The sequence below is a fragment of the Mustela nigripes genome, chromosome 2, assembly GCF_022355385.1.
Source record: "Mustela nigripes isolate SB6536 chromosome 2, MUSNIG.SB6536, whole genome shotgun sequence".
Taxonomy (NCBI): Eukaryota; Metazoa; Chordata; class Mammalia; order Carnivora; family Mustelidae; genus Mustela; species Mustela nigripes.
This window is the reverse complement of record NC_081558.1, coordinates 212147385-212174075: the sequence shown is the minus strand read 5'-3', so window position 1 is coordinate 212174075 and position 26691 is coordinate 212147385. Positions and strand designations below refer to the sequence as shown.

Genomic DNA, 26691 nt, shown 5'->3' with positions numbered 1-26691 from the left:
TGGGCGTAGTAAGAGGGAGGAGAGCCTCCTATCCCTTTGAGAGAGTTACTAAAACACTGAAGTATGCTAATCACACTTCTAACTCCTGTGATAGGGAGTCCACTAGCTCATAATCATTATTTTTATTTCTTTTCAGTGTACCAGAATTCATTGTTTATGCACCACACCCAGTGCTCCATGCAATACGTGCCCTCCATAATACCCACCACCAGGCTTACACAACTTTCCATGCCATGCCCCTTCAAAACCCGCAGATTATTTTTCAGAGTCCACAGTCTCTCATGGTTCACCTCCCCTTCCAATTTCCCTCGACTCCCTTCTCCTCTCTAACTCCTCCATGTTATTTCTTATGCTCCACAAATAAGTGAAACCATATGATAATTGACTCTCTCTGCTTGGCTTATTTCACTCAGCATAATCTCTTCCAGTCCCGTCCATGTTGATATAAAAGTTGGGTATTCATCATTTCTGATGGAGGCATAATGTTCCACTGATTGTATATATGGGCCACATCTTCTTTATCCATTCATCTACTGAAGGGCTTCTTGGTTCTTTCCCCAGTTTGGCGACCATTGCCATTGCTACTAGTTCATAATCTTATCTTATAGATGTTATGAATTTTGTTCCCCCCAAATTAATATTCTGAAGTCCGAAACCCCAGAATCTCAAGTTATGACAGTATTTGGAGATAGGGCCTTCACAGAAGCAATTAAGTTAAAATGAAGTCATTGTGGCAGGCCCTACTCCAATGTGACTATAAGAAGAGGTAATTGGGACACAGACAGTCACAGAGGGAAGACTAGGTGAAGACACAGAGAGAAGACAGCCATCTGTAAGCCAAGGAGGGAGGCCTCAGAGGAAACCAACCCTGCCAACACCTTAATCCTGACACTTCTAGCCTCCAGGACGGAGGAAATTTTCTCTGAGGAAGTAAGTTACTGTGGCTTAAGGCTGCTCAGTCGCTCGTGTTTTGTCACCACATCCCTAGCAACATAAAACACCAGAGTGACAGTCTTAAGTGCAAGTCAGGAAACAATGAGTAGATAAATACCAATTTTATAAAAATAACAAAATGTTATCCTCATCTTCTGCCTGCCAGCCTTCTAAATGTTTTTCATTCCTCACGGTGTTCTCATAGGCTGGGTGTCATATCACCCCCATTTTACAGATGAGGAAAGTGAGTCAGGCAGAGGGAGGTGAAGAACCTGCACAGTGTCACACAGCTTATGTGGTGGAGGGGAGATGTAAACCCAGGCAGTCCGACCTCAGGTTACACTTTCAGTTCCCCTCCACAGTGAAGATGAAAGTTGCCAAGATAAATAAGGTGGAAAAGAAGGCCAGAAAGTGATGGGGGTAGAGGGGATCTCTGTGCTGGGTCAGGTGTCAGTAAAGACTTGGAGGAGGTGATGGAGAGAGACACGCAGGGACACAGAAGAAGAGCTTCCCTGACAAGTACAATGATCCCAGGAGGGAATGAGTTTGGCTTGCAGAGGTTGGTATATGAAGGAAATCAGGGAATGAAGGAGTGAGTAATGCAGAGTGTGCTTGGAGATTCTACTAGGGCTTATAAATCACCTAAAGCTTAAATCTTGTCACAGACATGCTGGGAAGCTCTCAGAGGCTTTTTTTTTTTTTTTTAATTTCTTTTTAGCGTAACAGTATTCATTGTTTTTGCACCACACCCAGTGCTCCATGCAATACGTGCCCTCCCCAGTACCCACCACCTGGTTAGAGGCTTTTAAGCCAGAGAGTAAGACCATCCATCTGATTTATGCTCAAAGCCAACAATCGCTCTAGCTGTCACATAGAGAATGAACAACAGGAGGCACAAGAAGGATAGCGAGGACACAAGTCAGAAGCAAAACAGGCAAAAAGGGCTAGTGGCTCCAATTAAGGTCAATTAAGTTCATATCTGGGAAGATGGTAGGAAATGATCAGTTCTGGGATTTCCTTAGAACATAGAGCACCATGGTCTTCCCCCTGAAGGGGTTAAACTTGTAGAAAAGTGATCACAGAGGAGGTCATGGAAAAACTGGTAAAGCCTAACTTGTGAAATATTAACTTTGAGTGTAATAGGATTCAGGAAAGAAATGAATCTATGGGGCACCTGGGTGGCTCAGTGGGTTAAGCCTCTGCCTTCAGCTCGGGTCATGATCCCAGGGTCCTGGGATCGAGCCCCACATCGGGCTTTCTGCTCTGCAGGGAGCCTGCTTCCTCCTCTCTCTCTGCCTGCCTCTCTGCCTACTTGTGATCTCTGTCAGATAAATAAAGAAAAAAATCTTTAAAAAAAAAAAAAAAGAAAAGAAAAGAATCTATGTGTGTCTAGGTTTGGGATTATTCCCAACTGGGGAAGCAACAGGAACAAAGATGGAAATAAGCATCATCAATGTGGTGAGTGGTCCACCTGGACAGCACGGCAGGTAGCCTAGTGCGATGACGTTGCCCTAGGTGTTCGGAGCCCAACAGCAGAGTGTATTTGATGGAGTGCCTACAGGGAGCCATGGTGGAAGGTACTAGCAGGGTGAAAAATGAGAAACAATGGGAATTGAAAGACAGAGGCCAGAGCCTAGGATGTAAAATAAGTGTCTATTCTGTTAGTTCAGGGGAATTTAAATGAAGACACTCTAACATTAAGAGACAAATACAAACAGTAACATAGACTCCCAAGCCCCAGGATATTATAACATCATAATTGAGATTTTTGTTTTTTTACTTTTTCTAAGTTGACAATAATCTATTGAAACCAGGAAATTTCAGACACAAGTAAATCAATAAGACCATTTGTTGGTCTGCCAAAACCCATGAAACAGAGATAGCAATCATCATCTTTATCCCTACCACTGAGATACAATGAAATGGTCATCAGGTTGTCAGAAGCCCTAAAATGAAAAACCAGGGCTGTCCCCGATGCAGGTTGCCTGTAGAGATTTAGAAGTACTATATATATTTTGAAAAAAAGTAATAAAAATCCATGTTAAAAAGCATAAACTCATGGACAGTGAAAAACCTTCCGTAGCCGCCAGTTCCCAGCCTTCTGTCCCAGAGACAGTGCCTGTTAAGAGTTTCTTGTGTATTCTTCCAGAGATAGTCTGTTCATATGTATACGCATATGTGTGTATGTGTGTGTGTTTAGATGTACTTGGTTGTATACAGTATAAAAATATATACTGTCTTAAACACAAGTAGGAGACTACTCATACACTTTCTTTTATAAATAGCTTTTTCACTTAACCACATTATCTTGGAGATTTTTCTGTAACAGTTACCTAAAGCTTTATTTTTTTTTTATTTCTTAGAGTTGGTACTTACATTAAGCTTTAAAATTGTACAAATGTTTTTATTGGTTTTTGCCTTTCATTTTATGTTCTGTGTTTGCTTTGCTTTGTTGTGTGTGTTTTTCTGAAATTTGCAAATTTCAGAAGACTAATGGTCTCATTTTGTTCTCTATAATATATACTATTGATTGAATCTATTAACTCTCCTCCATAAACTTAATTTAAATTCAGGTTCTGTGATTTTCAACTACCTTTCCTCCTATGTCACTGCCTCCTTTTTCTTCATAACAATGTCAGTATTGTTATTATTGTCAATATTATTATTTCTAGTTCATCCTGGGTATACCATCATTCCTTTCAATAACGTTCTTGTAGTTTCCTATGTGAATTTTTTAGTTTTAAATGTATCTAATCTTCTTGTCTCTGTAAGGTTTGGAACTGAACTCACTTTCACTACTATCATCTCTTTTTCCCACCACCTGAACTTTATTAGTTATACTATTGTCTTGCTTTTCACTTCTCTGTTCTTTTCTATCATCATAATTTCCATGCTTTGTCCTTAGATCTGTATGTAAATGAATTTATCATTTTCTGTGAACTTTTATCACTGTTTCTCCATTTTTCTTTTAGGCAGCTGAGTTTTGTCTTCATGAAGTGTTCAAAAAGGCTTAGGGAGAACTATATTCCTTGAGTGCTTGCATCTTTCAAAGATATCTCTTGGGTATCTTTTTGTTTGAACACTAATGTGGCTGGGTATAAAATAGTTTTGCCTCATTTTCTTTCCCTAAGAACTCTAGACTGTGTTCTGTGTCTTCTACCATTGCATGTTTCCAGACAGAAGTCTCAAGACAATCTGGTTTTACCCCCTTCTCAGTGTGTGCTTTCATGCCTATAGAATTATTTTTTTTCTTTAAAGTCCACTAAGTATATCAGAATATATAACAATGTCCATTGCTATATATTATATAGGCATATGATATATAACATTGTTATATATAATGATGCTGTATACAACAATGAATCCTTCCTCCTCCAGGGCATAGTATGTCCTATCAATGTGAAGAATTTAGCTTTATCTGAATTTTTTTCTTAAATAATATGCTCAATAATTTTTCTACTGATTTATTCTGTTTTCTTTTCCAAGGACATAAATTATATGTTGAGTCATTTTTGTCTGTAATCCATGTCCATCATGTTCTATTCAATCTTTTTTATAACTTTTTGTTTGTTCATTTTCTTTTCATTTTGCTCTATTTTCTCAAGTCTGTGCTTCATGTCCTTAATTGTATTCACACTCATATCTTTGCTTTTTTGGCCAAATCCAATGTTGCTTCTATTAACATAATCACTTCACTTTCCTCTTCTAGAACATTTTTATTTTCATACTATTATTTTACCATTTCCTCCTCCAGCTCTTGAGTCTCTGCTTTTAGTTCTTGAAATACTGAGGTTAGTTCTTCACTAGTCATCTGAGTTTATGGAAAATCATTTTGTTGTATTTTCATCTACTCTGTTATAAAATGTTTCTTTGTGTATTTCTTTGACAGCTCCTACTTTGTCAGTTAATTTGTGTGTGTGTTTGTTTGTTTTTGGCAATATTTTGGATTGATCCTCTGCTGATTCCTAATGAATGGGGGAGATCTTTTTGAATCAGCTATCTTTGAAAGGATGGTCTTGAAAGCAGGCAAGAGAGCTCTGCAAGTTAGCAGAGAGTCTCTCTTGCTCTATCTGAAATCTAATAGTGGGTTTTGTCAGACAGTTTAATCATTACATTGCTAGAACTAACAAAGATTGACAGCCACAGAAATGCTAACAATCACAGTTTCTCTTTTTTCAGCCATACAGAGAAATGACTTCTTGCAGATTCAAACATTTTCTAATTTTCTTCTGCTTCTTCTAGCCCCTCTATGATGTTGCACACTGTCCAGGAGGCTCCCAAAGCCGATCATAAAACTTTGTCTTGTTGTTCTAAACATCAGTCATACCTTGGATATGCCTCCAGGATGGAGAAGGCAATGCTGTCTGGGCTCTGCCATAGATCTCCAGAATCAGTCCTCCTTCCTCACTGACCACCTTCATTATGGCCCAGTTTCTACTGTATATATTCATATCCCTATAGACATTTCTTAGTTTCACCAAAATAATAATTTCTTTTTCTGTTTTTTGGTCTCTTTTTTAAATTTTTTTTTAATTTCTTTTCAGTGTAACAGTATTCATTGCTTTTGCACCACACCCAGTGCTCCATGCAATCCGTGCCCTCTCTAATACCCACCACCTGGTTCCCCTAACCTCCTACTCCTACCCCCCGCCCCTTCAGGATTGGAAGAATAAACATTGTTAAAATGACTATACTGCCTAGAGCAATCAACACTTTTAATGCCATTACGATCAAAATTCCACCGGTATTTTTCAAAGAGCTGGAGCAAATAATCCAAAAATTTGTATGGAATCAGAAGAGACTCTGAATCGTTAAGGAAATGTTGAAAAACAAAAATAAAACTGGAGGTATCACGTTACCTGATTTCAAGCTTTACTACAAAGCTGTGATCACCAAGACAGCATGGTACTGGCATAAAAACAGACACATAGACCAGTGGAACAGAGTAGAGAGCCCAGATATGGACCCTCAACTCTATGGTCAAATAATCTTCGACAAAACAGGAAAAAATATACAGTGGAAAAAAGACAGTCTCTTCAATAAATGGTGCTGGGAAAACTATTTTTTTTTTTTTTTTTGGTCTCTACTATTTTCTAGAAGAGGTGGAGAAGTCCTTGTCTTACCACCTTAAAATTAGTTACCTCCACAGAGAATTATTTAAATAGATGCCTATTCTTTGTTTCTACATCCAGATTTCAATTTAGTACATCTTAGGGAGCATAGGGATCTCTAGGCTTAAGGAGAGCCTGCAGGCAATAAATATTTTAAGTGCATTTAGGGAAGCATTTAGGGTGCTACCTAATGCTGTTTCTATCCAGAGTATAAACTGATGAACTATGTAAGAGGATCTCAGAATGGAAATAAATCAAGTAACCATTTACCAAGTTGCCATATATCTCCCCAATGTGGAGACTACTGTTGAGATGTAAAGCTGTAGAGAGGAGGCTTATCCTCACTGTGCTGGTTTTTCACAATGGTTTTTTAATTTTGAAAATTTTAAATCAACAAGAAAACAAGAGAAGTCACAAGACTAATGCAGCATTCGGCTTTGTATACTTCACCTAGATTCCTCAACTGTTAACACTTGCCTTATTAGGGTAGTCTCTCTCTTTTGAACCACTTGAAAACTAGTGTAGATGTCAGGGTACTTCACTCCTCAATAACTGAGCATGCATCTCCTGAGAACAAGGACTCTCTCTGCCTGGTGCACAGGCTGACTTGCTCATCTAGGTAGAAATAGAAAGCCAGTAACAGAGAATCTGGCTTCCAGAAGCACAAAATCCCCTTAGTTGAGAAAGTAGAAGCAAGGAGTAGGGAAAGAGCAAGAAAGATTAGAGCATCTCCAGAGGAAAGAGTTCAGGCCACAAGTAGAAAATAAAAATGCTTAAGCTGGTTGCTGCCTTAAGCAGAGTAATTTTGTCCCCACCCTCACACTAGGGAATATGGCCCAGTGAATGCCACAACATTGTATAGAATTGCCTCTGTGATATTTGAAAGCAGAACTATGTGATTTTAAAGTGCAAGGAGCCTGAAGAACTTCAAAAAATGATGTTTGGACACCCCCACCACCCAAGCTTCTGGCCATGGCTCCCTGACTGATGGAAAAAGCAAACACCATCTGCCCCAGTGCCCAGTCCCAGGAAGGATCCAGCCTTAGGAAAGAATTTTTGCCTTGAGTTCTCTGAATTCTACCTCCACTCCCTCCCCCTTGCCTTCTGCTGTCCTCTGGGACAGGGAGCCTGAACAGCTGCTGCCTGTCAGAGACCAAGGCTCTTGGCCATGCTTGGCCAATAGTCTACCTTGTAATTATTACGGTAGGAGTCATTCTCCCTTTCCTTTGGATAAATGTCAAACACACTGTCTTGTCAGTGAGCAGCTCATTATTGGGAATACATGGTTTTGAGAAAGATTCACTATGTTTGAGGAGAACTGGGTTTCATGGCTCAGCAGCATGAGAGAGCCATATGAACACAGCACATGGTTATGCAATAACTAGTCCACAGGGAAAGAGGGTCCCCAGCAGATGTAGTCACTCTCTGTTTCTGCCTTTTGAATTGGAAGTTTATGGTTGAATTTTTAGGTCTCATAAGGCATAAGGAAAGCTATTTTTTCTGCTCTATTTAATTTTTTTTGTCACAAAACCACTTAAACTGCACAAATGATGCAAGCTCACTTTATACTGACACAGACTCAGAATCACAACCATCCTCCTCGCTCCCCTAGTTTTATATCGGAAGGTCCCAGGGATAGTCTGAACAGAACAAGGTGAGGATCATCAGAATTCAGCAAGAGGAAGGAGAGAGAGGGTTCTAGCAGAAAAGCTTATGAGAATGAAAAGTCCATTCCTTCCTTTCCTTTATAGCCCTCAGGTATGAAAACCACATTCCACTCCAAAACTGCAGCCTCCCTGAAACACTTAGAATGAGGACAGACCAGAATGGCTGAGTAGAAAGGGGGTGGCACAAAGTAGAAAAAGAGGAAAAGATTAAAAGGATAGAGAAAAAGAAACAGAAAAAGAAGGGTTTTTTACTTTTTAGTTTGATTCCATTGTGGTCAGAGAATACAATCTGTATGATTTCAATTATTTTAAGTTTGTGGGGAAGTTTGTTTTTTTAGCCCAGGATATAGTTTATCTTAGTATATATTTTGTGGATAACCAAAAAGAATGTGTATTCTGCTGTCATTGGATGGAGTTTTCTATGAATGTTGACCAATCCTATTGGTTGGTGGTGTGCTTGAGTTCCTCTATATCCTCACTGATTTTCTCATGAATTGTCTTAGCAATCATTAAGAGAGGGGTGTTGGGGGGGAGGGGTTTTGGGAGAAGGGGGTGGGATTATGGACATTGGGGAGGGTATGTTTTTTGGTGAGTGCTGTGAAGTGTGTAAACCTGGTGATTCACAGACCTGTACCCCTGGGGATAAAAATATATGTTTATAAAAAATAAAAAATTATATATATAAAAAAAAGAGAGGGGTGTTGAAGTTTTCAACTCTGTTTATGGGTTTGTTTATTTTTCCTTTCAGTTCTGTCAGTTTTTGTGCCACATATTTTGCATTTCTGTTGTTTGGTGCGTACACATTTAGGATTGTTATGTATTCTTAATTGGTTGATCCCTTATCACTATGTAATGCTTCTCTCCATCTCTGGTATTTCTTTTGTTCTGAAGTCCACTGTATATAATATAGCTACACCTGCTTTCTTTTGATTTGTATTTGTGTGGCAAATCTTTTTCCATCCTTTCACTTTCAACCTACTTATACCATAATAGGAAATATAAAGTCTGTTGTATTTACCTATATATTTTCTGTTTCCATGGCTTTCCTCCTTATGGTATTCAAAAATTCTTTTTCATTTCCTTTTTGTTTAGATTGCTTCCTTTTTTTTTTTTTTTTAAGATTTCATTCATTTGACAGAGAGAGATCACAAGTAGGCAGAGGGGCAAGGGGGTGGGAGGAGGAAGCAGGCTCCCCACCTAGCAGAGAGCCCGATGCAGGACTCAATCCCAGGACCCTGAGATCATGACCTGAGCTGAAGGCAGAGGCTTAACCCACTGAGCCACCCAGGCAGCCCTAGATTGCATCCTTTAATCATTCGTTTAGTATAGGTCTCCTAGTGACAATACCATTAGCTTTTAGACAGCATATAGTTGTGGAGGTTTGTGCTTTATAAACTCTGTCTTTTAATTTGTGCATTTAGACCATTTACATTAGTGTAATTATTAGTATGTTAAGGCTTAAGTCTGCAATTTTATTTTTTGTTTTCTGTTTGTTTTCTGTTTTTTGAGTCTCTGTTTACTTTTACTTGAATTTCTACACCTTACTTGAATATTTTTTAGAATTCATCTTTGATTTATCTATAGTGGTTTTTAGTCTATCTCTTTGTTTAGCTTTTTCAGTGGTGGTTCTAACCATTACATTACATCTACATTGCTTATCTACTAGGGCCAACATTTACCAGTTCCAGGAAAGTGTAGAAACCTTACTTCCCTTTGTGACCATCTATACTCCCCACTTTATAACATAATTGTCTTAAATATTTCCTCTATATATATTGAGAATCATGTTGCAATATGCTATAACTTTTGTTTCAACCATCAATATAGTTTGGAAAACTCTAGAGGAAAAGGAAAATCTACTGTATTTATCTATGTTTGCTCTTCCCATATCCTTTCTCCCCTTATGATATTCCAAAATACTTATTTTATTATTTCCTTTTTGTTTAGGTAAATTCCTTTCACCATTACTTTAGGATGGTTGTGCTGTTGATAATTTCTGTCATTTATTTCATCTAATAATACCTTAATTTCCCTTAATTAATGAAAGATTTTTTTTTCTGTAAGATTCTAGGTTGATGGCTCTTCTCTTCCAATAAATTTAAAAAAAAAAAAAATGTTACTACCTTCTGGCCTCCATGGTTTCAGATGGGAAATCCACTGTCGTTTGAAATCTTTTTTCCCTAGAGGTAACATGACACATCTCTGGATGCTCTCAAGATTTTCTCTAGTTCTCAGAAGTTTGATTATGATGTGTCTTTGGATTTACTCTAAGGGGGATACAGTCAGTTTTTTCAATCTGTAGGTTATTTTCTTTTTAGTAATATTGGGGAAGATTTCAGCCATTATCCCCTTGAATACTTTTTTCAGTCCCACCCTCATTCTCCTCTCTTCCTGATGGTCTATGACATGAACACTACATATTTCATTATAGACCCACATGTTCTTAAGGTTCTGCTCACTTTTTTTTTTTTCAGTTTATTTTCCTCTGTTTTTCTGATTGGATTGCTTCTATTATTCTATCTTCAAGTTCACTATTTCTTTCCTCTGTCCCATCCATTCAGTTGCCAAGACTACTCACTGAGTTTTTCATTTCGGTTATTAAATTATTAGTTCTAAAATTTCCATTTGTTTCTTCTCTATACCCTCTAAACTTTTTTTTGCTGATGCATGCTATTTCTTCTTCTTTTATTAATTATTTTTATTAACATATAATGTATTATTTGCCCCAGGGGTACAGGTCTGTGAATAGTCAGGCTTACACACTTCCCAGCATTCACCATTTCATATACCCCCCCAAAGTCCATAACCCAACCACCCTCTCCATAGCCCCAGCAACCCTCAGTTTGTTTTGTGAGATTAAGAGTCTCTTATGGTTTGTCTCCTTCCCAATCCCATCAGTTTCATTTTTTCTTTCCCTATACCCCAAACCCCCCACTCTGTCTTTCAAATTCATCATATCAGGGAGATCATATGATAATTGTCTTTCTCTGACTTATTTCACTCAGCATAATACTCTCTAGTTCCATCCATATCATTGCAAATGGCAAGATTTCATTTCTTTTGATGGCTGCATGGTATCCCATTGTGTATATATACCACATCTTCTTTATCCATTCATCAGTTGATAGACATCTAGGTTATTTCCATAGTTTGGCTATTGTGGACATTGCTGCTATAAACATTCAGGTGCCTGTGCCCCTTTGGATCACTATATTTGTATCTTTAGGGTAAAAACCCAGTAGTGCAATTGCTGGGTCATAGGGTAGTTCTATTTTCAACTTTTTGAGGAACCTCCATGCTGTTTTCCAGAGTGGCTGCACCAGCTTGCATTCCCACCAGCAGTGTAGGAGGGTTCCCCTTTCTCTGCATCCTCTCCAACATCTGTCATTTCCTGACTTGTTAATTTTAGCCTGGTGTGAGGTGGTATCTCATTGTGGTTTTGATTTTTATTTTCCTGATGCCAAGTCATGTTGGGCATTTTTTCATGTGTCTGTTGGCTATCTGGATGTCTTCTTTGCAGAAATGTCTGTTCATGTCCTCTCCCATTTCTTGGTTGGATTATTTGTTCTTTGGGTATTGAGTTTGATAAGTTCTTTATAAATTTTGGATACTAGCCCTTTATCTGATATGTCATTTGATGCATATTATTTCTTTGTTGAGACTTTTTAGTGATGGCTGATTTAAAATCCTTCCCAGATAATTTCAAAATCAGTGTCTTTTCTCATTCACTTTGATCTCTTTTTGATTCTGTAGCAAGTGATTTTTTAAATTGAAACATAGACATTTAGGTGTTATGTCATAAGACTCTGGATCTTATTTAAAACTTGTATTATGGCAGGGCCCATCTGACACCCCTTGGGTGGCTTAAGAAGAATACCACCTTATAACTGCTTATTGGGGTGTCAGCCTCCATTGATAGGGTAGGGGAGGATCCTTGTTACTAATGGGATGGAATGAGAGTTCAGGCTCCCCCATTGGACTTCAAGTGATGCCACTCTGGCTGCAATAAGAAAGGCAGCCCATTATGTTTCCCATGTGGTCTCCACCATACTTTGGAGGAGTTGCATTGTTATTGCTGAGTACTCATGGGAGTCTTGACTCTAAACCAGAATTATTTTAATGCTACCTCAGTGAGAATGGGGAAGGTGCCTCATTACTGCTGATTTGGAAGATAAGACCAGGCTTCCCATGTAGTCTTTGGGGGACCCATTACCCCTCAGCAAGGATGAAAATCTGGGCTTCTTTCTCCATCTTCTCTGATACCACCTTGCAAGGCATTTTGGGATCCCTTCTTACAGCCTGGTGAGGATGAAAGTCTAGCCTCCCCACTCATCCTCTACTCTTAGGGTAGGGAGGCAGGGGCAGGGAGAGGGGTTGCAATTTTTTCTGTGGAGTTTGGCTAGAGTAGAAAAAATAAGGTCTCAATGTTTTATTTCTAGGATGCCTCTTTCTTTGTCCTTTTACTAGAGATGGCAGACTGCCCTTGGGACATTTTTGTCTGTTACCCATTGACATTTTTGAGTTGTTGGTTTCTCCAGTATCCACTCGGAGATATAAGAAATGAACAACAACAACAAAAAAAACCTGGAAACTCAACAGTATTTTGTTCCTAACACCCCAAGATCTCTGGGTGGTTTGCCTTCTTCTCTCCACCTTTTTAGTCTCCTTATGTTTGTTACAAAATATAAAATGTAATGTTCAAGAATTTTTTAGTTGTATTTAGTGAGAAGCATAGGGAAAACTGCATCTACTCCATCTCCCCAGAAGCTCAAGTCAGGAAAATAATTGTAGACAGAAAGAAATAAAAAACAAAAGAACAACAAAAAAGAAGATTGGGATGGTGTTTTCTTATTTTCTTTTCTTCTCAGAGATCTGTGCTACTGAGAATCCGTTTCAAGGTAGCAAATAAAGAGTCACTTTCTCTTCCCTCCTCTGCCCAAACAGAAGTTCAAGCTGAAAATATGTGGCAAGAGCACAAGAAAATGATATGATGTCTATCAATAAATGTTCCACATTCTCCAGCCCAGTAAATGTCACATTTGGTTATGAAATTGAAATTTGAAAAGTAACTGTTTAAAAATATTCCTCTGACTTAGTATTTGTTATAACTATTGACACAAATAGAGAGATTGAAGAATCAAATCATATGTCGCCTATACACTTTCTCAGGTGCATAAGTTAACAGGCTGACTTCCTGAGTGATTCCAATAACTGGGATTCTCAGTTGCCTTTTGGGCTCCATTGTAACACAGTTGAGAGAACAAGCATTCACACCGCTTCCCTGGATGCTGAAAGTGCCCACGAATTGCTTGGCTTGGGAAGGAGCTATCATTGTGCTCCACTTGTCACCCATATGATTGGGGGATCACCACGTGGGTTTTATCCAATGTCAACTTAGTTTTAAATTACATAATTGGATTAATATCCTATCCAAAAAAAACATGATCACAACACTCCCCAAATCTCTGCATTATCATAGCCTCACAAGGTAGAGCCATGAATTAATGAACAAATGAATGATGAAATGAACCACTTCCTTTTCATTACAACCCAGCCAATTTTTGAGGGGAAACATAACAAACGGCCTCATACAGCCCCAGAGGAAGAAGTTGGCTCATTCCTGCTAATGGAAACTAGAAAAAGACAATAAAAGGAAAAAAAAAAAAAAAAAAGCTTGGGCACTGAGCAATTGCTTTCTCCAGATAACGAAGAGCCTGCCACAGTACCTTTGCACTAGACTATTCGATAAAATGTTGCATCATTACACAAACATAAGGTATTCTAGTGACCATGTCAGTCCGACCATTTGATTTGAATGATTCCATAAGACAGGGTCAAGTGATTATTTTCTAAATATCCCTTATATGTAACTATCCATTTACTAGTATCTCACTGGCCTGTCCCAATCATACTTCTATTTCACCTTCACCAGTACCTCTTCCATCCCTATCTGATGAAATAAAGAAAACATCTCCATACAAACAAACATAAGAAGAATGAGAGGTTTTGTTTTTTTTTTTAAATCCTTGAATAATGACCACAGTTCTTAAACAATTTTAGAAAAGCTCTTATAGATCCAACATTGCGCCACTTTCTGGAGCAGAAGTCCTTCCAGAATGCTCTGTATAAATGATCAATCAGAAATTCATGTCTAGAAACTCCTGACTACTCAAGGAAACCCTACTCATCCTACTCATACTTTAGTTTTCTCAGCAGATTTTGCTTTTTCTTCTTTGGAAACAAAGGGATCAATCTTCTTTCAGTTTCTTGCTGTTTCTGAAGTAATGACTACTGCCTCTGACTTGCTCTGTTTGGGCAGTCATGGTTCCAGGATTGAGAAGTCTTATGACAAAAGTATGCACAGATGCTGAGGTACAAAGAGTGGTCACTAGGAAAGGGATATCCAGGGAAAATGTCAAGACAATGTCAAAAAAAAATCTGAACTAAGACAAGTAGGAGTTAATTATGTAGGCAGAGAGAGCAGAAAGAGGGATGAGGGAATTCAGTGCCTACCTACAGAGGCTTGTTAGGCTGGAGCAGAGGTTAGAAGCGAGGAGGGTGGAAATGGGCCTGGAGAGGTAGTGGAAGCCAGATCTTGAAGATGAGGTCCTGACTTAAAATGGAATGAAGCAGAGCTGGGAGTGCAAAAAAGTTATTAGAAACTTATCATGTCCAGAACTTGGATTGTGGACAAACCAGAAGAGTAAAGGGAAAAGAAAGGAAACAGTATGGTATCTGTTCCTCTTCTGGTGAACAGAGAGGGTTTAGCAAAGCTAGTGCCTCAGATGAAGGTAGGTTTGAGAGGCATTGGCCACTGTAAGGTTTCAGATCCCTCCAAGATAGCCCTGGAGGCAAAATGAACCCTCAAAGAGCTGCTGGCCCAGAAGGGAATCAGCAGATTGAGTGACAGGAGATGAACAGAGGAGTCCTTGCTACTTCCAAGATTCAGCACTTTGCAGTTGAGTCCTGGGGAGACAGGGGGCAAACCTGGTGCAGATGTGTCTTGGGAGCAAGAGTGCCTGCCTAGGAACAAGTCTACTGATGGTGAACAGGCTCTGCCTACTTCAGCTGCCTAGAAATCCTCTATGCCTTTCTGCAGTCTGGCTCAGTATCTTCTTTAAAAGAAACTTCTTGATATGACTTTGGTGATAATGCTTGTCCTACATTTTATGATATTTCCAGGAGCTCTAGGAAAGGAGGAATGAGTCACTCATCCTATTCAAGGAAACCAGCCACACTGGGCATTCATGAAATGTTTCTGGGATGTTGGTGCTGGGAATCTAGAGGTTAGCCTACAGAAATTCAAGCAAGGAAGGACACACACAGAGGTGGCGTTGAGGGAGTTCTGCAGCCATACAGCCCCGCAGTTTTCCAGTTGCTATCCTTCAACCTGTTCCTCTTGGCAAGGGAAGTCCATGTGTTCAACATACTTCCAAGAAGGCGTCAGGGGAGGTGCTCTGAACCTCTTCTTCCCACCTAAGAGCTAATCCAGAAAGCATAGATGAATTGAAGTAATTTAGTATAAGCACAGCATTGAATTTTATTTCATTTATTCCTATAAGATATCCTAATACCTCAGTTGCATTAAGGCCCTCCCTAGTCTGGTCAAGATGGCCAGTGATTCCCTCATAAGAAACACAGCAGGGCAACCTTTACAGATCTTAGAAAGGGTGTCTTGGTAAGGCAAGGGCGCCCAACCTTTTGCAAAGAGAGCTGTATTACCAAGGGCATCCTTCATGGTCCTCCTTCAAACAACCCCTTCCAGACTTTTCACCCCAAACCAAGAAAACTTTAGATTATTGCAGGAGCCTTCCACTGAGTAAATCAAGGACAAATACTAACTTTCTACGTGAAATTGTATCATGCTCTGATGGGTGAGTTTTCAATTCTTCAAATCCCTCTGTGCTTGGCTGCCAGGAGAGGGTATGCACTGCTTCCCCAAGGTACACATGCAGGTTCAGACCTTGGCCCCCATCCTCCTTCCACAGCTTCTAACAGCACCCCATTCCCAGTCATGGTCTCCCTCCTGAGCAACTCAGCCTCACACCATGCCACCTGACACCATGGCCCTCCACAGTGCACACTTTAATTTTCAGAGTCAGTCCCCTACTGTACTTCTCATACGTGGCTGCAGTTCACAGGCTACCTTCCATTCCTCAGGCACCAAAGTTCTCCATCCTTACTCATGCTGCTTCTCCACATAAAATACTCTGCTTTGTGTTTCCCTTTCCTTCATTATTCTTCCTTCTTTCTTGACACATTGAAGCTCTTCCTCTGTAAGTCTGCTCTGGTTCTATGAGTTAGAACTTCCTTCTCTCCTATCTCTTTCTCTGTTCTCTCTCTTTCCTCCTCTCTGCTCTGCTCTCTCCCATCCCACTCCTTTCTCTTCCTGTGCCCTCTTCCCTTTGATGTCCTATGGAAGTCTCTTAGTAGCTTCCCCTCAATACCATGTATTACTGCTATGTATGTGTTCCTCTGAGCTCCCTGATTACACTGGAAGCTCCCTGAAGGCAGGTAGAGAGACTCCCCTTCTGTTATATTTAGTTCCCACCTTGTGTAAATCAATAAATGTTTAAGTAATGGGTGTGCCTAAGAAGGATCTTGGACCTGGGTCCTTACCACACTGCCCCCTGCTCTAGCAGCCTTCATTTCCAGCCTGTCACTCATTCTTAGGATTGCAGGAGGCCACATGGTGAAAAACACAGGTGCTAAATGAAGACTTCTTGTGCTTGACACCCAACTCTGCTCCTCTTCCAGCCTTATGGCCTGGCGCAATTTGCTCAACCTCTCCGTGCCTCAATCTTTCCATCGGCAAAATGAGAATGACGGTATCTATGTGAGAATAAGTGAGGTAGATGGTCCAATAATGCACTCAACCATGCTGCGGTTATATGAAATAAATGTTAGAGATTACTGTTTTTATTGCCCCGAACCATACTTGCATGCTGACAAAAAGCTAATGTGTGATTCTTAAATCCTCTGCTTTTTATTTTTCAGCAGCAACTCAAGGCAATATATATGGTACCATTTATATGAACACTTATCTAATTGGCTATTTGAGGATGTGGCATTTTCCTCTTAAATCAGTCCTTAGATGACCTGCAGTGACATCATGTCAGGAAAGAGGCAGAGGGATGTTAAACTGGAGACCACAGCTGGCCCATTTATTGAGAACCCTAAGAGCGGGGTGTCAGATTGGAGGGCCTCGGCTTTAACTGGAGGGTGAGGTCCAGTTGAGGATACAAACTGATAAAATAACATTACCATTTCCCACTGGATATAAATGTTCCTTTAAACAGTTGCAACTTGAAAAAAATCACAGTTTTCTGACGAATATAAGGACATATTTTAGAGAGATAAAAATATCCTAGATGTAAATATGACTGGTTTGAAATATATCAACTATGATGAGTTTTCCCAACGTCCATAAAAGCCCTGGGCGGCAGAAAGCAAGGCAGGAGCGCTGCTAAAAGGCAGACCTCACTCAGCCCTACCATCCCCTGCCCTCTGTGCAAGGGGGCCCTTGGCATTGGCAGAAGAGCAACCCCTCTACCTTCTCCAAAAGCTTTGCATTCATGACTCTCTCTCCCCCTCTCCCCACACCCCCATAAACACACACACTCGCATGCACACACACACGTACACACACACTTCTTAGTCCTAGCTTAGAGCTACAGTCAGTCTCAGTTATAATTGCCCTCATTAAAAACCTCTCTGTCGTTTCAGACAGAAGTATATCTCTGGCATGGTCCCAGTAGAAAGCCACACACTTCTTAGCTGAAACAGAAATGTGGGTATAAATATCTCTCTCTCTCTCTCTCTCTCTCTCTCTCACACACACACACACACACCCCAAATTGTTGAGCTTTTATTTACATTCCCAGTATAGAAAGAGCACAGTCAAACAATAAGAAAATGAAATACCCACTGTCCCTGAGGGTCCATATTCTACCTGAGGAGTCCGTATGATTTTAACAACACACACAGAATAACTTCCAGTGTGTGTGGGCATGTTTTTCTCAAACATGTCATCGTGATTCCTGCAAACTTTAAATGTTTCTGTTATTCTATTAAATGTATGACCACACAAATGTAAGTGGAATGGCTTCTAAAGCAAATGATTTCAGCTCTTCGAAGAGGAACTTTGTATTCTGGTGGAGGGCTCTGGAAATAGGGGTGTGAGGTGCATTGCCACAAGCCATTGACAGGATGAGTAGTCCCTGGGAGACAGGCAGACTTGCAACTTCTCAGCCTCAGGGAAAATTGCACTGTTATTTTTGGCCCACATGTCAGAGGTCACTATTCATTCTCAAATAGCAAGAACAAGCTACAACCCTCGGTCCTCACATGGTAGCCAAAGGGAATGATGACACACACAGACACTCACACACAGGCATATAACCTTTGAGTGGATTAACACAAACTTTCTCATTGGTTACTCACAACAGGCCTGGGAATGAAGAAACACAGACACACTACCTATCCCATCTTACAGATGAGCAAACTGCAGCTTCCAGAGGGTCACAGTAACTGCTTAAGAAATGGCAAAGCCAAATCAAACATCTTTCTAGACCCTAGACTCCCCACCTTCTGTACTTCCCCCTTGCTTGCACTGTCTCAGACACAATAAATGGGACCAGGTAAATAAGAACAATAAATTTTCAGGCCGCAGTAAGCTCTTGGCTTCAGAATAGCAAGATCCCTGTATTTCTGGTTTTCTTTTAATTCTACAAGGGGTAAACCTGTTGATTATCTCAAATATCAAAACTCTTGCCTCCCAGAGGAAAGATAATTCTTAAGGAAAATTCTTGAAGTGAACACATCTGGGTGCTTTTTTTTTTTTTTACATCTTAAAATATCACCAATACTCATAAGCATTTACATCCTCTTCACATAACAACTAGTCTTGGGAACACTTTTGCATACATCAAACCAGGTCAGAAAGAGAAAGTCCAGGAAATTCGCCTAAACTGTAAAATGACTTGCTCAGGACCACAGGGCTTTTCAGGAGCAGAGACTTCTGGTCTACCAAGCAGTGCCTCCCAGCTATGATGGTGGCACTGGTAGGGGCCTCCAGAGGAGGCTACTGGGAGGCAGGGCTTGACTTTCCCAAGGGTCCTGGAATCTCTTACCCCCATAACAAATGATGCAATGTGATACAAGGATGCATTTGAGCATGAAGCTGTGTAGAAGTAAAACTCGGCAAACATAGTCAGAAGAGTAGGGGAAAACTGCAAAGGTTGCCTTATAACCAGTGGAGTTCTTAGGGATAAATTTGAGAGCACAAGGAAGAAATAGAATGTCCAGGCAGAGGGAATAGTGATTGCCACAGAAGTAAGGTAGCTGTAACTAGACTGTGTGTAAGACAGAACCATCCAGCCATGTGGCTTGGCTAAAAGACAAGGATTGCATGTCTACTTGCTAGACAAGGACTAGAAGATTTCAACCTGGAAGTGCCTGGGTCAAGTCTGCATTTTAGATAGATTCCCCAGGGCTATTTCAGGATAAATCCTCAGTGTTGCAGGTGTGACAGATGGTAGGAAGCAACATTAATAAAACCTTTCAGAGAGCAGCTAAGCGGGGGTAAGATTTAAGATACATGAAATACTGGAAGCAAGGAAGAAAGAGAGGGAGATGTGTTCTCAGACTTCTGGCTTAGGCACAATGTAGGTGGTGATCCTATAAACTGAACACAGAGAATGGAGAAAGAAGGCCAGGTATGAGAGCTGGTGGAAGTCTGTGGGGGACAGAGTAGCTTTGAGCATGTTGATTTGGAGAATCCATTGAACATCTGGGAGGGGCCATCCAGTTCACAGCGAAGGTTCAATGGAGAGGTCAGAACTCAATATATAAGCTAGGAAGTCATTGGCCATTTGTGGAATCAGGGATATTTTTGTGGAATACAGAAAAGGCAAATCCAGAAAACCCTAGGATTGCCATTTGAGGAATCTTGTCTCAATATACCCACTGGTGGTGGCCTTGAACATTTCCCGAGGAGTAGAGGTTGTTGACAAAGGGAAGAGCCCAGCATGGTGGAAATTACTCTCTGGGCAGGGGTTCCAATTTCCTGGACCGTATCACCATAGGGCCGGACTTGACAATATCCAAAAGGATCTCTTCCAGGTTTAATATGCTGTAATTATAAACCTCTCCCCACTATTGTAAATCTAGAAACCAGAACATTTACTCTGGAAGAAAAATCTTACCTTTAGAAAAGGAAGAAGATTTCCCCAAGACTGAGAGTGGAATATCAATGCCTTATTGGCTCTATGTGCCATGCAGTTGCAACTCCCAACTCTCTGGTAATGAGGGAAGGACAAAAGACATTTAAAGTCAGCCATCAGAAAGGAGGAATACCCAAACTTTGCATCAACATGGATGAGACTGGAGGAGATTATACTGAGTGAAATAAGTCAAGCAAAGAAAGTCAATTATCATATGGTCTCACTTACTTGTGGAGCATAAAGAATAACACGAGGACATTGGGAGAAGGAAAGGAAAAGTGAAGGGGGAGAAATCAGAGGAGGAGATGAACCATGAGAGACTGTGGACTCTGAGAAACAAACAGGATTTTAGAAGGAAGGGGGTGGGGACATGGGGGAGCCTAGTGGTGGGTATTAAGGGAAGCATGTATTGCATGGAACACTGGGTATTATACGTAAACAATGAATCTTGGAGCACTACATCAAAAAGTAATGATGTATTATATGGTGACTAACATAACACAATACAAATTTTAAAAATAAAATAAAGACATTCTACAGAATGACTGAACTACTTAAACAGAAATGATTTCTACAATAAGTTATGGTATAGATGAGTCAAACTGAGAGAGCTAAATTTAGGGTTTTTAAGGACCCCTCCCCCATTGATGTCAGAAGTTTCCATGTAACTATAGGGAAGACAAAAATGCTGATACAGGCTGTATTTTATTTCTCAAGGACTAGGATATTCAACCCATCTGAATAAAAATAGTTGCAATGTCCACCCACTAGCAGGACTGGGGTACAAAAGTTGGCAGGGTCCTCGTATCACAAAAGTAAAGTGGTGACACACATAGGAAGATGGCCAAAACTGACAAGGCCTTATAAGGATATAATGCCTGGAATCAGGGTGCCTCTACTATGGGGACCTTCACCACATAGGGCCGTCAAGCTGAAGTGATCAGTGATCCAGGGTGAGGACCTACAAGCACGGAGACAGAGAATGAAGGAGAATCAGGTCATGCATCAGGATACAGGGAGAGGCCATGCAAGAAGAGGGGTTGAACCAACAGCAGAGTTAGGCTAAGAGCTGAAGTGGAGAGTCAACACAGAGCCAGCAGAGACAGAACAAGATTCCTACAGGTCAAGGATGAGTGTCATTAAGTTCTCATCATGGAGTTGCTTCTCTGCATGAATTGTCAGGAACCACTAGAGTGGGGCAGTTTTGAAGCCTATTCTCATGAACCTTGTTGCTGTGACAAGTCCCTTTTTGCCTGTTTTTGTTGTCTCCGCTACATGGTACTCTTAACCTATCCATAATCATGCTATCTATGCATCTCAATAGAAACCAGATGGCAGGCTAACTATGAAGGGTTGGATGCCACTGCGGGTAGGATGGTAGATCATGGTTCCTTAGGTCTTTCTGTTCTCAAGGGCACGTACCAGTTTAAGTAAGAGGCATCACCCTAATTTCATTGCTATGAATACAGGGCTTGTGAAAATCAAGTGTACTCGTGATGAACAAAGTTGTTTGCTGACTCTCAAAGAGAGTCTTCTGGTTTGGGTATAGTGGTGCCAGAAGGATGACTAATCATTTTGTTAGCTGTGCTCCAACACCCAAGTCATGACACATCCTCTCTAGTGCTAGTTGGGCCACTGTGACTTGCTTAGCACCATACCATGGCCATCGGGAACAAGAAACACCACCTCTGGCTTCTAAGAACTAAAATATTGACAGCAGAGGAGATGCATCATGACCACAGGAAGCCAAGAGTCAATGACACAGGTTTCCACGGACAGAATGCTACAGCTGTTGCTCATAAACAAAAGGGCAGAGGAGGAATAATGACAGTATAAGATAACAAGAAACTATTTTTTGCCTATCAGTTTGGCCTAGATTGAAGGGGAAGAAGTTCTCATGCCACTGGCAAGTTGGCAAAAATGTAAGGAAATAAACACTGTTATACACTGTCAGATCCGATCTTTGTGTGTGTGTGTGGGGGGGGGGGGGAACAATTGAGTAATACATGTCAAAATTCTTAATATTCACACTTTTTGATCAATCTTAACCCTAAGATTTGTCCTCAGTATTTAACAGGACAAGGGCACCAAGATGAGTTCAAGGAGGCTCATCACGGCATTTTTATAAAATAGTGGAAAATCATAAGTGAATTAAATGAAACTGGGTGAAGAAATTATGGTGCATTTACTCATGATGAATGCTATGCAGTCACTTAAAAATGATGGTGTAGGGGCACCTGGGTGGCTCAGTGGGTTAAAGCCTCTGCCTTCAGCACAGTTCATGATCGTAGAATCCTGGGATTGAGCCCCGCATCGGGCTTTCTGCTCTGTGGGGAGCCTGCTTCCCCCTCTCTCTCTGCCTGCCTCTATGCAAACTTGTGATCTCTGTCTGTCAAATAAATAAATAAAATCTTTAAAAAAAAAATGATGGTGTATTCTACCTTAATTGACATAGAAAGAGTGTGACACGATGTTAAATGAGAGAGTAGCTGACAACATTGCACATCTAGTATAGATACACTTATAAAAAAGGAATTATATTTCTATATCTATATGTATTCACAAGTACAGAAATGGGAATGAAAACCATTCACCGAAACATAACAGGAGTTTCCTCTGGCAGTTTTTGGGAGAGAACTGTATGTTCTGATTTATAATTTTTCAATATTTTTGGAGTTTTTAAATGATGAGCATATATTAGTTTCATAATCAGAAAAATAATAAGGTTACAGAAAAGTAAAATAATAGTGGCCAATTTTTTGGTTACTGAACATGTTAAAAACTCAAGGAAATCAAAGAAATATGAAGAAACTGAAGAGAACTTTTCAGTAGAAGTGACCATTATTCTTAACAGCTCCAAAGTAATTTTTTAATTAGGACAGATCTAATTTATATATGTATCACTCTGGCTCTCAAACTCAGTGGGTAATAACCTATATCCCAGTTGAAACAAAATATTTTCAGCCCAAAATAGATAAGGTTATAAACCCATCAAAAGTGATAACTTTCAAAAGACACCAGGAATTCAAAAAAAGTAAGACAAAGGAAAATGTATAAAATCTACTTAGCTTTTAGGGAAAAAAGAAATCAAATGATGACAAAAATATCAGCTCCAAAAATACCAAAAAAGCTTCAACAAGAGAAAATAGAAAGCAAAGATTGGCATATGGATGTCAAGATTCTAGTGTCAGAGAGGTTTTGAAAATTGGTCGTGCGTCACCAATTATATATATCCAAGATCAGTGTGACAGATACTCCCTTCCAAAAGCAATGGCAAGTTGTTTTTTTTTTTAATGCCCTAAAAATCTCTTTGCAGTGACTGACTGATCGTGTAGCCATAATATGAGATTTTTAAATTCAGTTCATGATTGGTGACCAAATTCTAATGTCGGAAAAAGAAAGGAAAGATAAAGTTGCATTAAAGCCACTGTGTCTATTCCCATCTCAGAGGTATCTTACACATAAATGTCTTTTCTTCTCATCTCCAGAAAAAGCACAAAGAAGAAACCGCAGCAATGGCCAGGTTGACAGAATCCATGAGTGAGTAACTTGAAATTTATTTTTTTAACTTGAAATTGATTCTTTATTTTTGGTTTTTAATGGGAAACCATAAAATCATGCAAAAAAAAATCCCTTTCTTCCTGATTATCTAGCTCTCATCTAGTCTTGTGATCACCAAGGCCTATTTCACATATATTATACTGTGTGCTGATGTTACAATATGCGTTACTTGAAATTCTCCTTGTCTGGAGTTGAACTCTGTGCTGAAATTGTTATTCAAAGTATGGGATTTTATTTGTAGGTCTGTGTTGAAACTTGGGACCCACAATAATTCCAATCTGACTCTTAAGAGGTTTAGTTAAAGCAGATATTTCACAAGCTGGGTAACCTAAAGAGAAGAAAGAAAGGTTTGTCACTGTTAAACCTTTCAGGTGTACTTCAGAATTTTAGGATACAACAATTTAAAAATGGAGTGTTTGATGTGGAAGTAGCTGGTAATGATTCAGGTTTGGAATGGATCAGTGGCATAATGCTTTAAGCTCTTCAGTCAAATAAACAGGATACACAAAACATTTTTAAAAGGAAAGAATTAATTATAATAAATCCTTCTGCAAAATGAGAAATACAGTTCCATGAATTGAAGTTTGAATATTAAAGACCATGTGGATATGAAATACAGACAATGCAGTTTCTTCCCTTTGGAAATATACATTTTCCTGGTGATATAATTCATATCTGAAGTTACAAGGGAAGCTTGGAGACACTTCTTTGTCTCAGTCCATGAACACCTTATTAAATTTGACCTGCATAGTTAACCATTAACCTTGCCCACATTTAACTGGGTCCCTGCTTCCTCCTTCTGCTGTTCCTCAAATCATGAGACTATTAAAATACAAGTGTTCTCCTGTAGCATACTGAATGAATCTCCCCAAAATCTTCCCCCTTCAAGAAAAAGAGTAATGTTAAAAAGATCTTTATGTAGCATATCGTTAATTCCTGGCCCAAAACCATGCATGATTTCATTTATCTTGAGCATTAATTTTAACCATACAAATGGGGATTCCAGGGGCTGCACAACCCCCCCACAATTTACAGGCCTTTCTTCCAATCGTTTCTGTATCAATCCAGCTCTATCTCTGCCCCACCCTTCTTCCTACCTCAAGTCTTGCAGACTACATTTCAAAGCATTTGTGACTTGATTTGAAGAACCCAAAATTGGTTCCCTGTAAGGGAAAGGACCTTAAGTCATGGAATGTGCTCTTCTCAGACTACGAAGGAAATAGTGAGGTGACCAGTATCATCACAAAACTGACAAGTGGGACCGTGGACAACACCAACTTATTCACAATCCACAGCACATTCTCAGATTTAGTTCTAATCTCTAAGTCCAAAGTCACCAGAACAAAAGACCCACTCAAATTCTCTGAATACTAGAAGGATCAGTGGCCTGGAACACAGCATCACTGCCAATGAATGGAGTCTTGAGTGTGGGAGAAAATTGAACTGCATGGTGTTGCATGTGAGTTGGGATGCTAACAGTTTTCACAATGAGGTCCATGTTCGAAATTGATGTTCTAATTCAGTGGACTTTTCAATTCTTCTAACTGAATTGTAAAACATTAAGGGCACTATAAGAGTCAATTATTTTCGACATGGTCAGTATTTCTGATAAAGGTGTCCTAATTTTTCTATCTCTGTGGGATCCTGATGCATTTAAGTTAGAATTCCAACCACCCCCCCAACACCATCACCACTACTGGACTACTGATTTGTTGAGTTCTGGTTTCAGGTTTACCTCTGCAATAATTTTAATGACTTTGACCTATGAATCTATTGGCTTAAGAGAATTCTGTAAAAATTGAATTCCAAACCCTTTTTTAAAATTTTTTTATTTATTTTCAGCATAACAGTATTCATTGTTTTTGCACCACACCTAGTGCTCCATGCAATCCGTGCCCTCTCCAATACCCAGCACCTGGTTCCCCCAACTTCCCACCCCCCGCCCCTTCAAAACCCTCAGATTGTTTTTCAGAGTCCACAGTCTCTCACGGTTCACCTCCCCTTCCAATTTCCCTCAACCCCCTTCTCCTCTCTAACTCCCCTTGAATTCCAAACCCTTGCATAGGTGAAACAGTGGAGCCATTCTTCTAATTTGCTTTGTCTTTATGAAAAAGATTACATGGGTATGTTCAATGCACAAGGAAATTTAGAGAGTGAAAACAGATCTTAGATTCCTACTCAACATTCCAGTTTACTGACCTTTACAAAGGTAAAGAACACTATTATAAAAAAATACCTAATTCTTGTAGGCACCTGTTATGAAAGTTAATCATGCAGTCACCACTAATAAACATTTCATCAAAACTAAACTCATGAATAATGTTACAAACAGCTATAGGTTGATGGTACATAGGAAATCTACAAGGAAGTAAATACATAATTACAAGTAGGGAGATTCTATCAGTAGGCTAAGCAAAGAATTAGCATGCAATTAAGACACAATAAGTTTGATGGGAACATCAAATCCATGGCCACTGGGGAAAAGAGACATAAACAGAACCACAAATGCCCAGGACACAATGCTCTGAATGGTTTTCCAGAGTCAGTAAACACTTTGCTTGTTAATCTGCCAAGCAAAAGCCATCTGGTTACTAGAACATCTCTATGTTTAACCAGAATCAGATGGAGATTCTTCTCCTATCATCATAAGGGGCCAAATGCGATCAATGGGTATTCAAGTACCATGATGGGGATATGGTATCTTCTCCATCTTCTAGACCAGGGATAAGGAATATTTTTTTCTATGTGCCATTAGTCACCACCTCAAAAAAAAAAAAAAAAATCTGTGTTCATCTACCAATTCTTTAAAAGGGCAAGCAGAAGACACAATGTTAGCAGATTTTTAAATGTTTAATAAAAGGAAACTTGATTTCATCAAAGCAAGATAACTCTTCAAAATAGTTTTATGCCATATTGTTAAAATGAGGAGGGGGCATGAAAAGGAAGGAAAAAAAAAAAAAACAGAAAGGAAGAGAAATGGATGTAGAAGGAAGAGGTAGACAGTAAAAGTAGAACTGAGAGAAATACAAGGGAAAAAGTATCTATGAGAAAGACCCAGAGATGGAGCTGTTAAAAAGGAAAGGCACCAAATCACAAGGAGCAAAAGGAGACAAGTAAGCATAAAGCAGAGGAGGTGAGGAGAGGTATTAACAGAGAGAGGCTTAGTGGGGTCTGAAATTAGTGGACTGCACACTT

The 26691-nt window shown here is 39.7% G+C and overlaps 1 protein-coding gene across 2 annotated transcripts in view; it reads left to right on the top strand.

The window, feature by feature from the left end:
• KCNJ6 (potassium inwardly rectifying channel subfamily J member 6) overlaps positions 1–26691 on the top strand; it is a 263926-nt gene that overhangs the window by 59801 nt on the left and 177434 nt on the right. For both annotated transcript variants that reach the window (XM_059392349.1, XM_059392350.1), the window contains exon 2: positions 23424–23475. In XM_059392349.1, the coding sequence (XP_059248332.1) occupies positions 23451–23475 (25 nt within the window). In that variant the 5' untranslated portion in view covers positions 23424–23450. The remainder of the gene's footprint in view (positions 1–23423; positions 23476–26691) is intronic.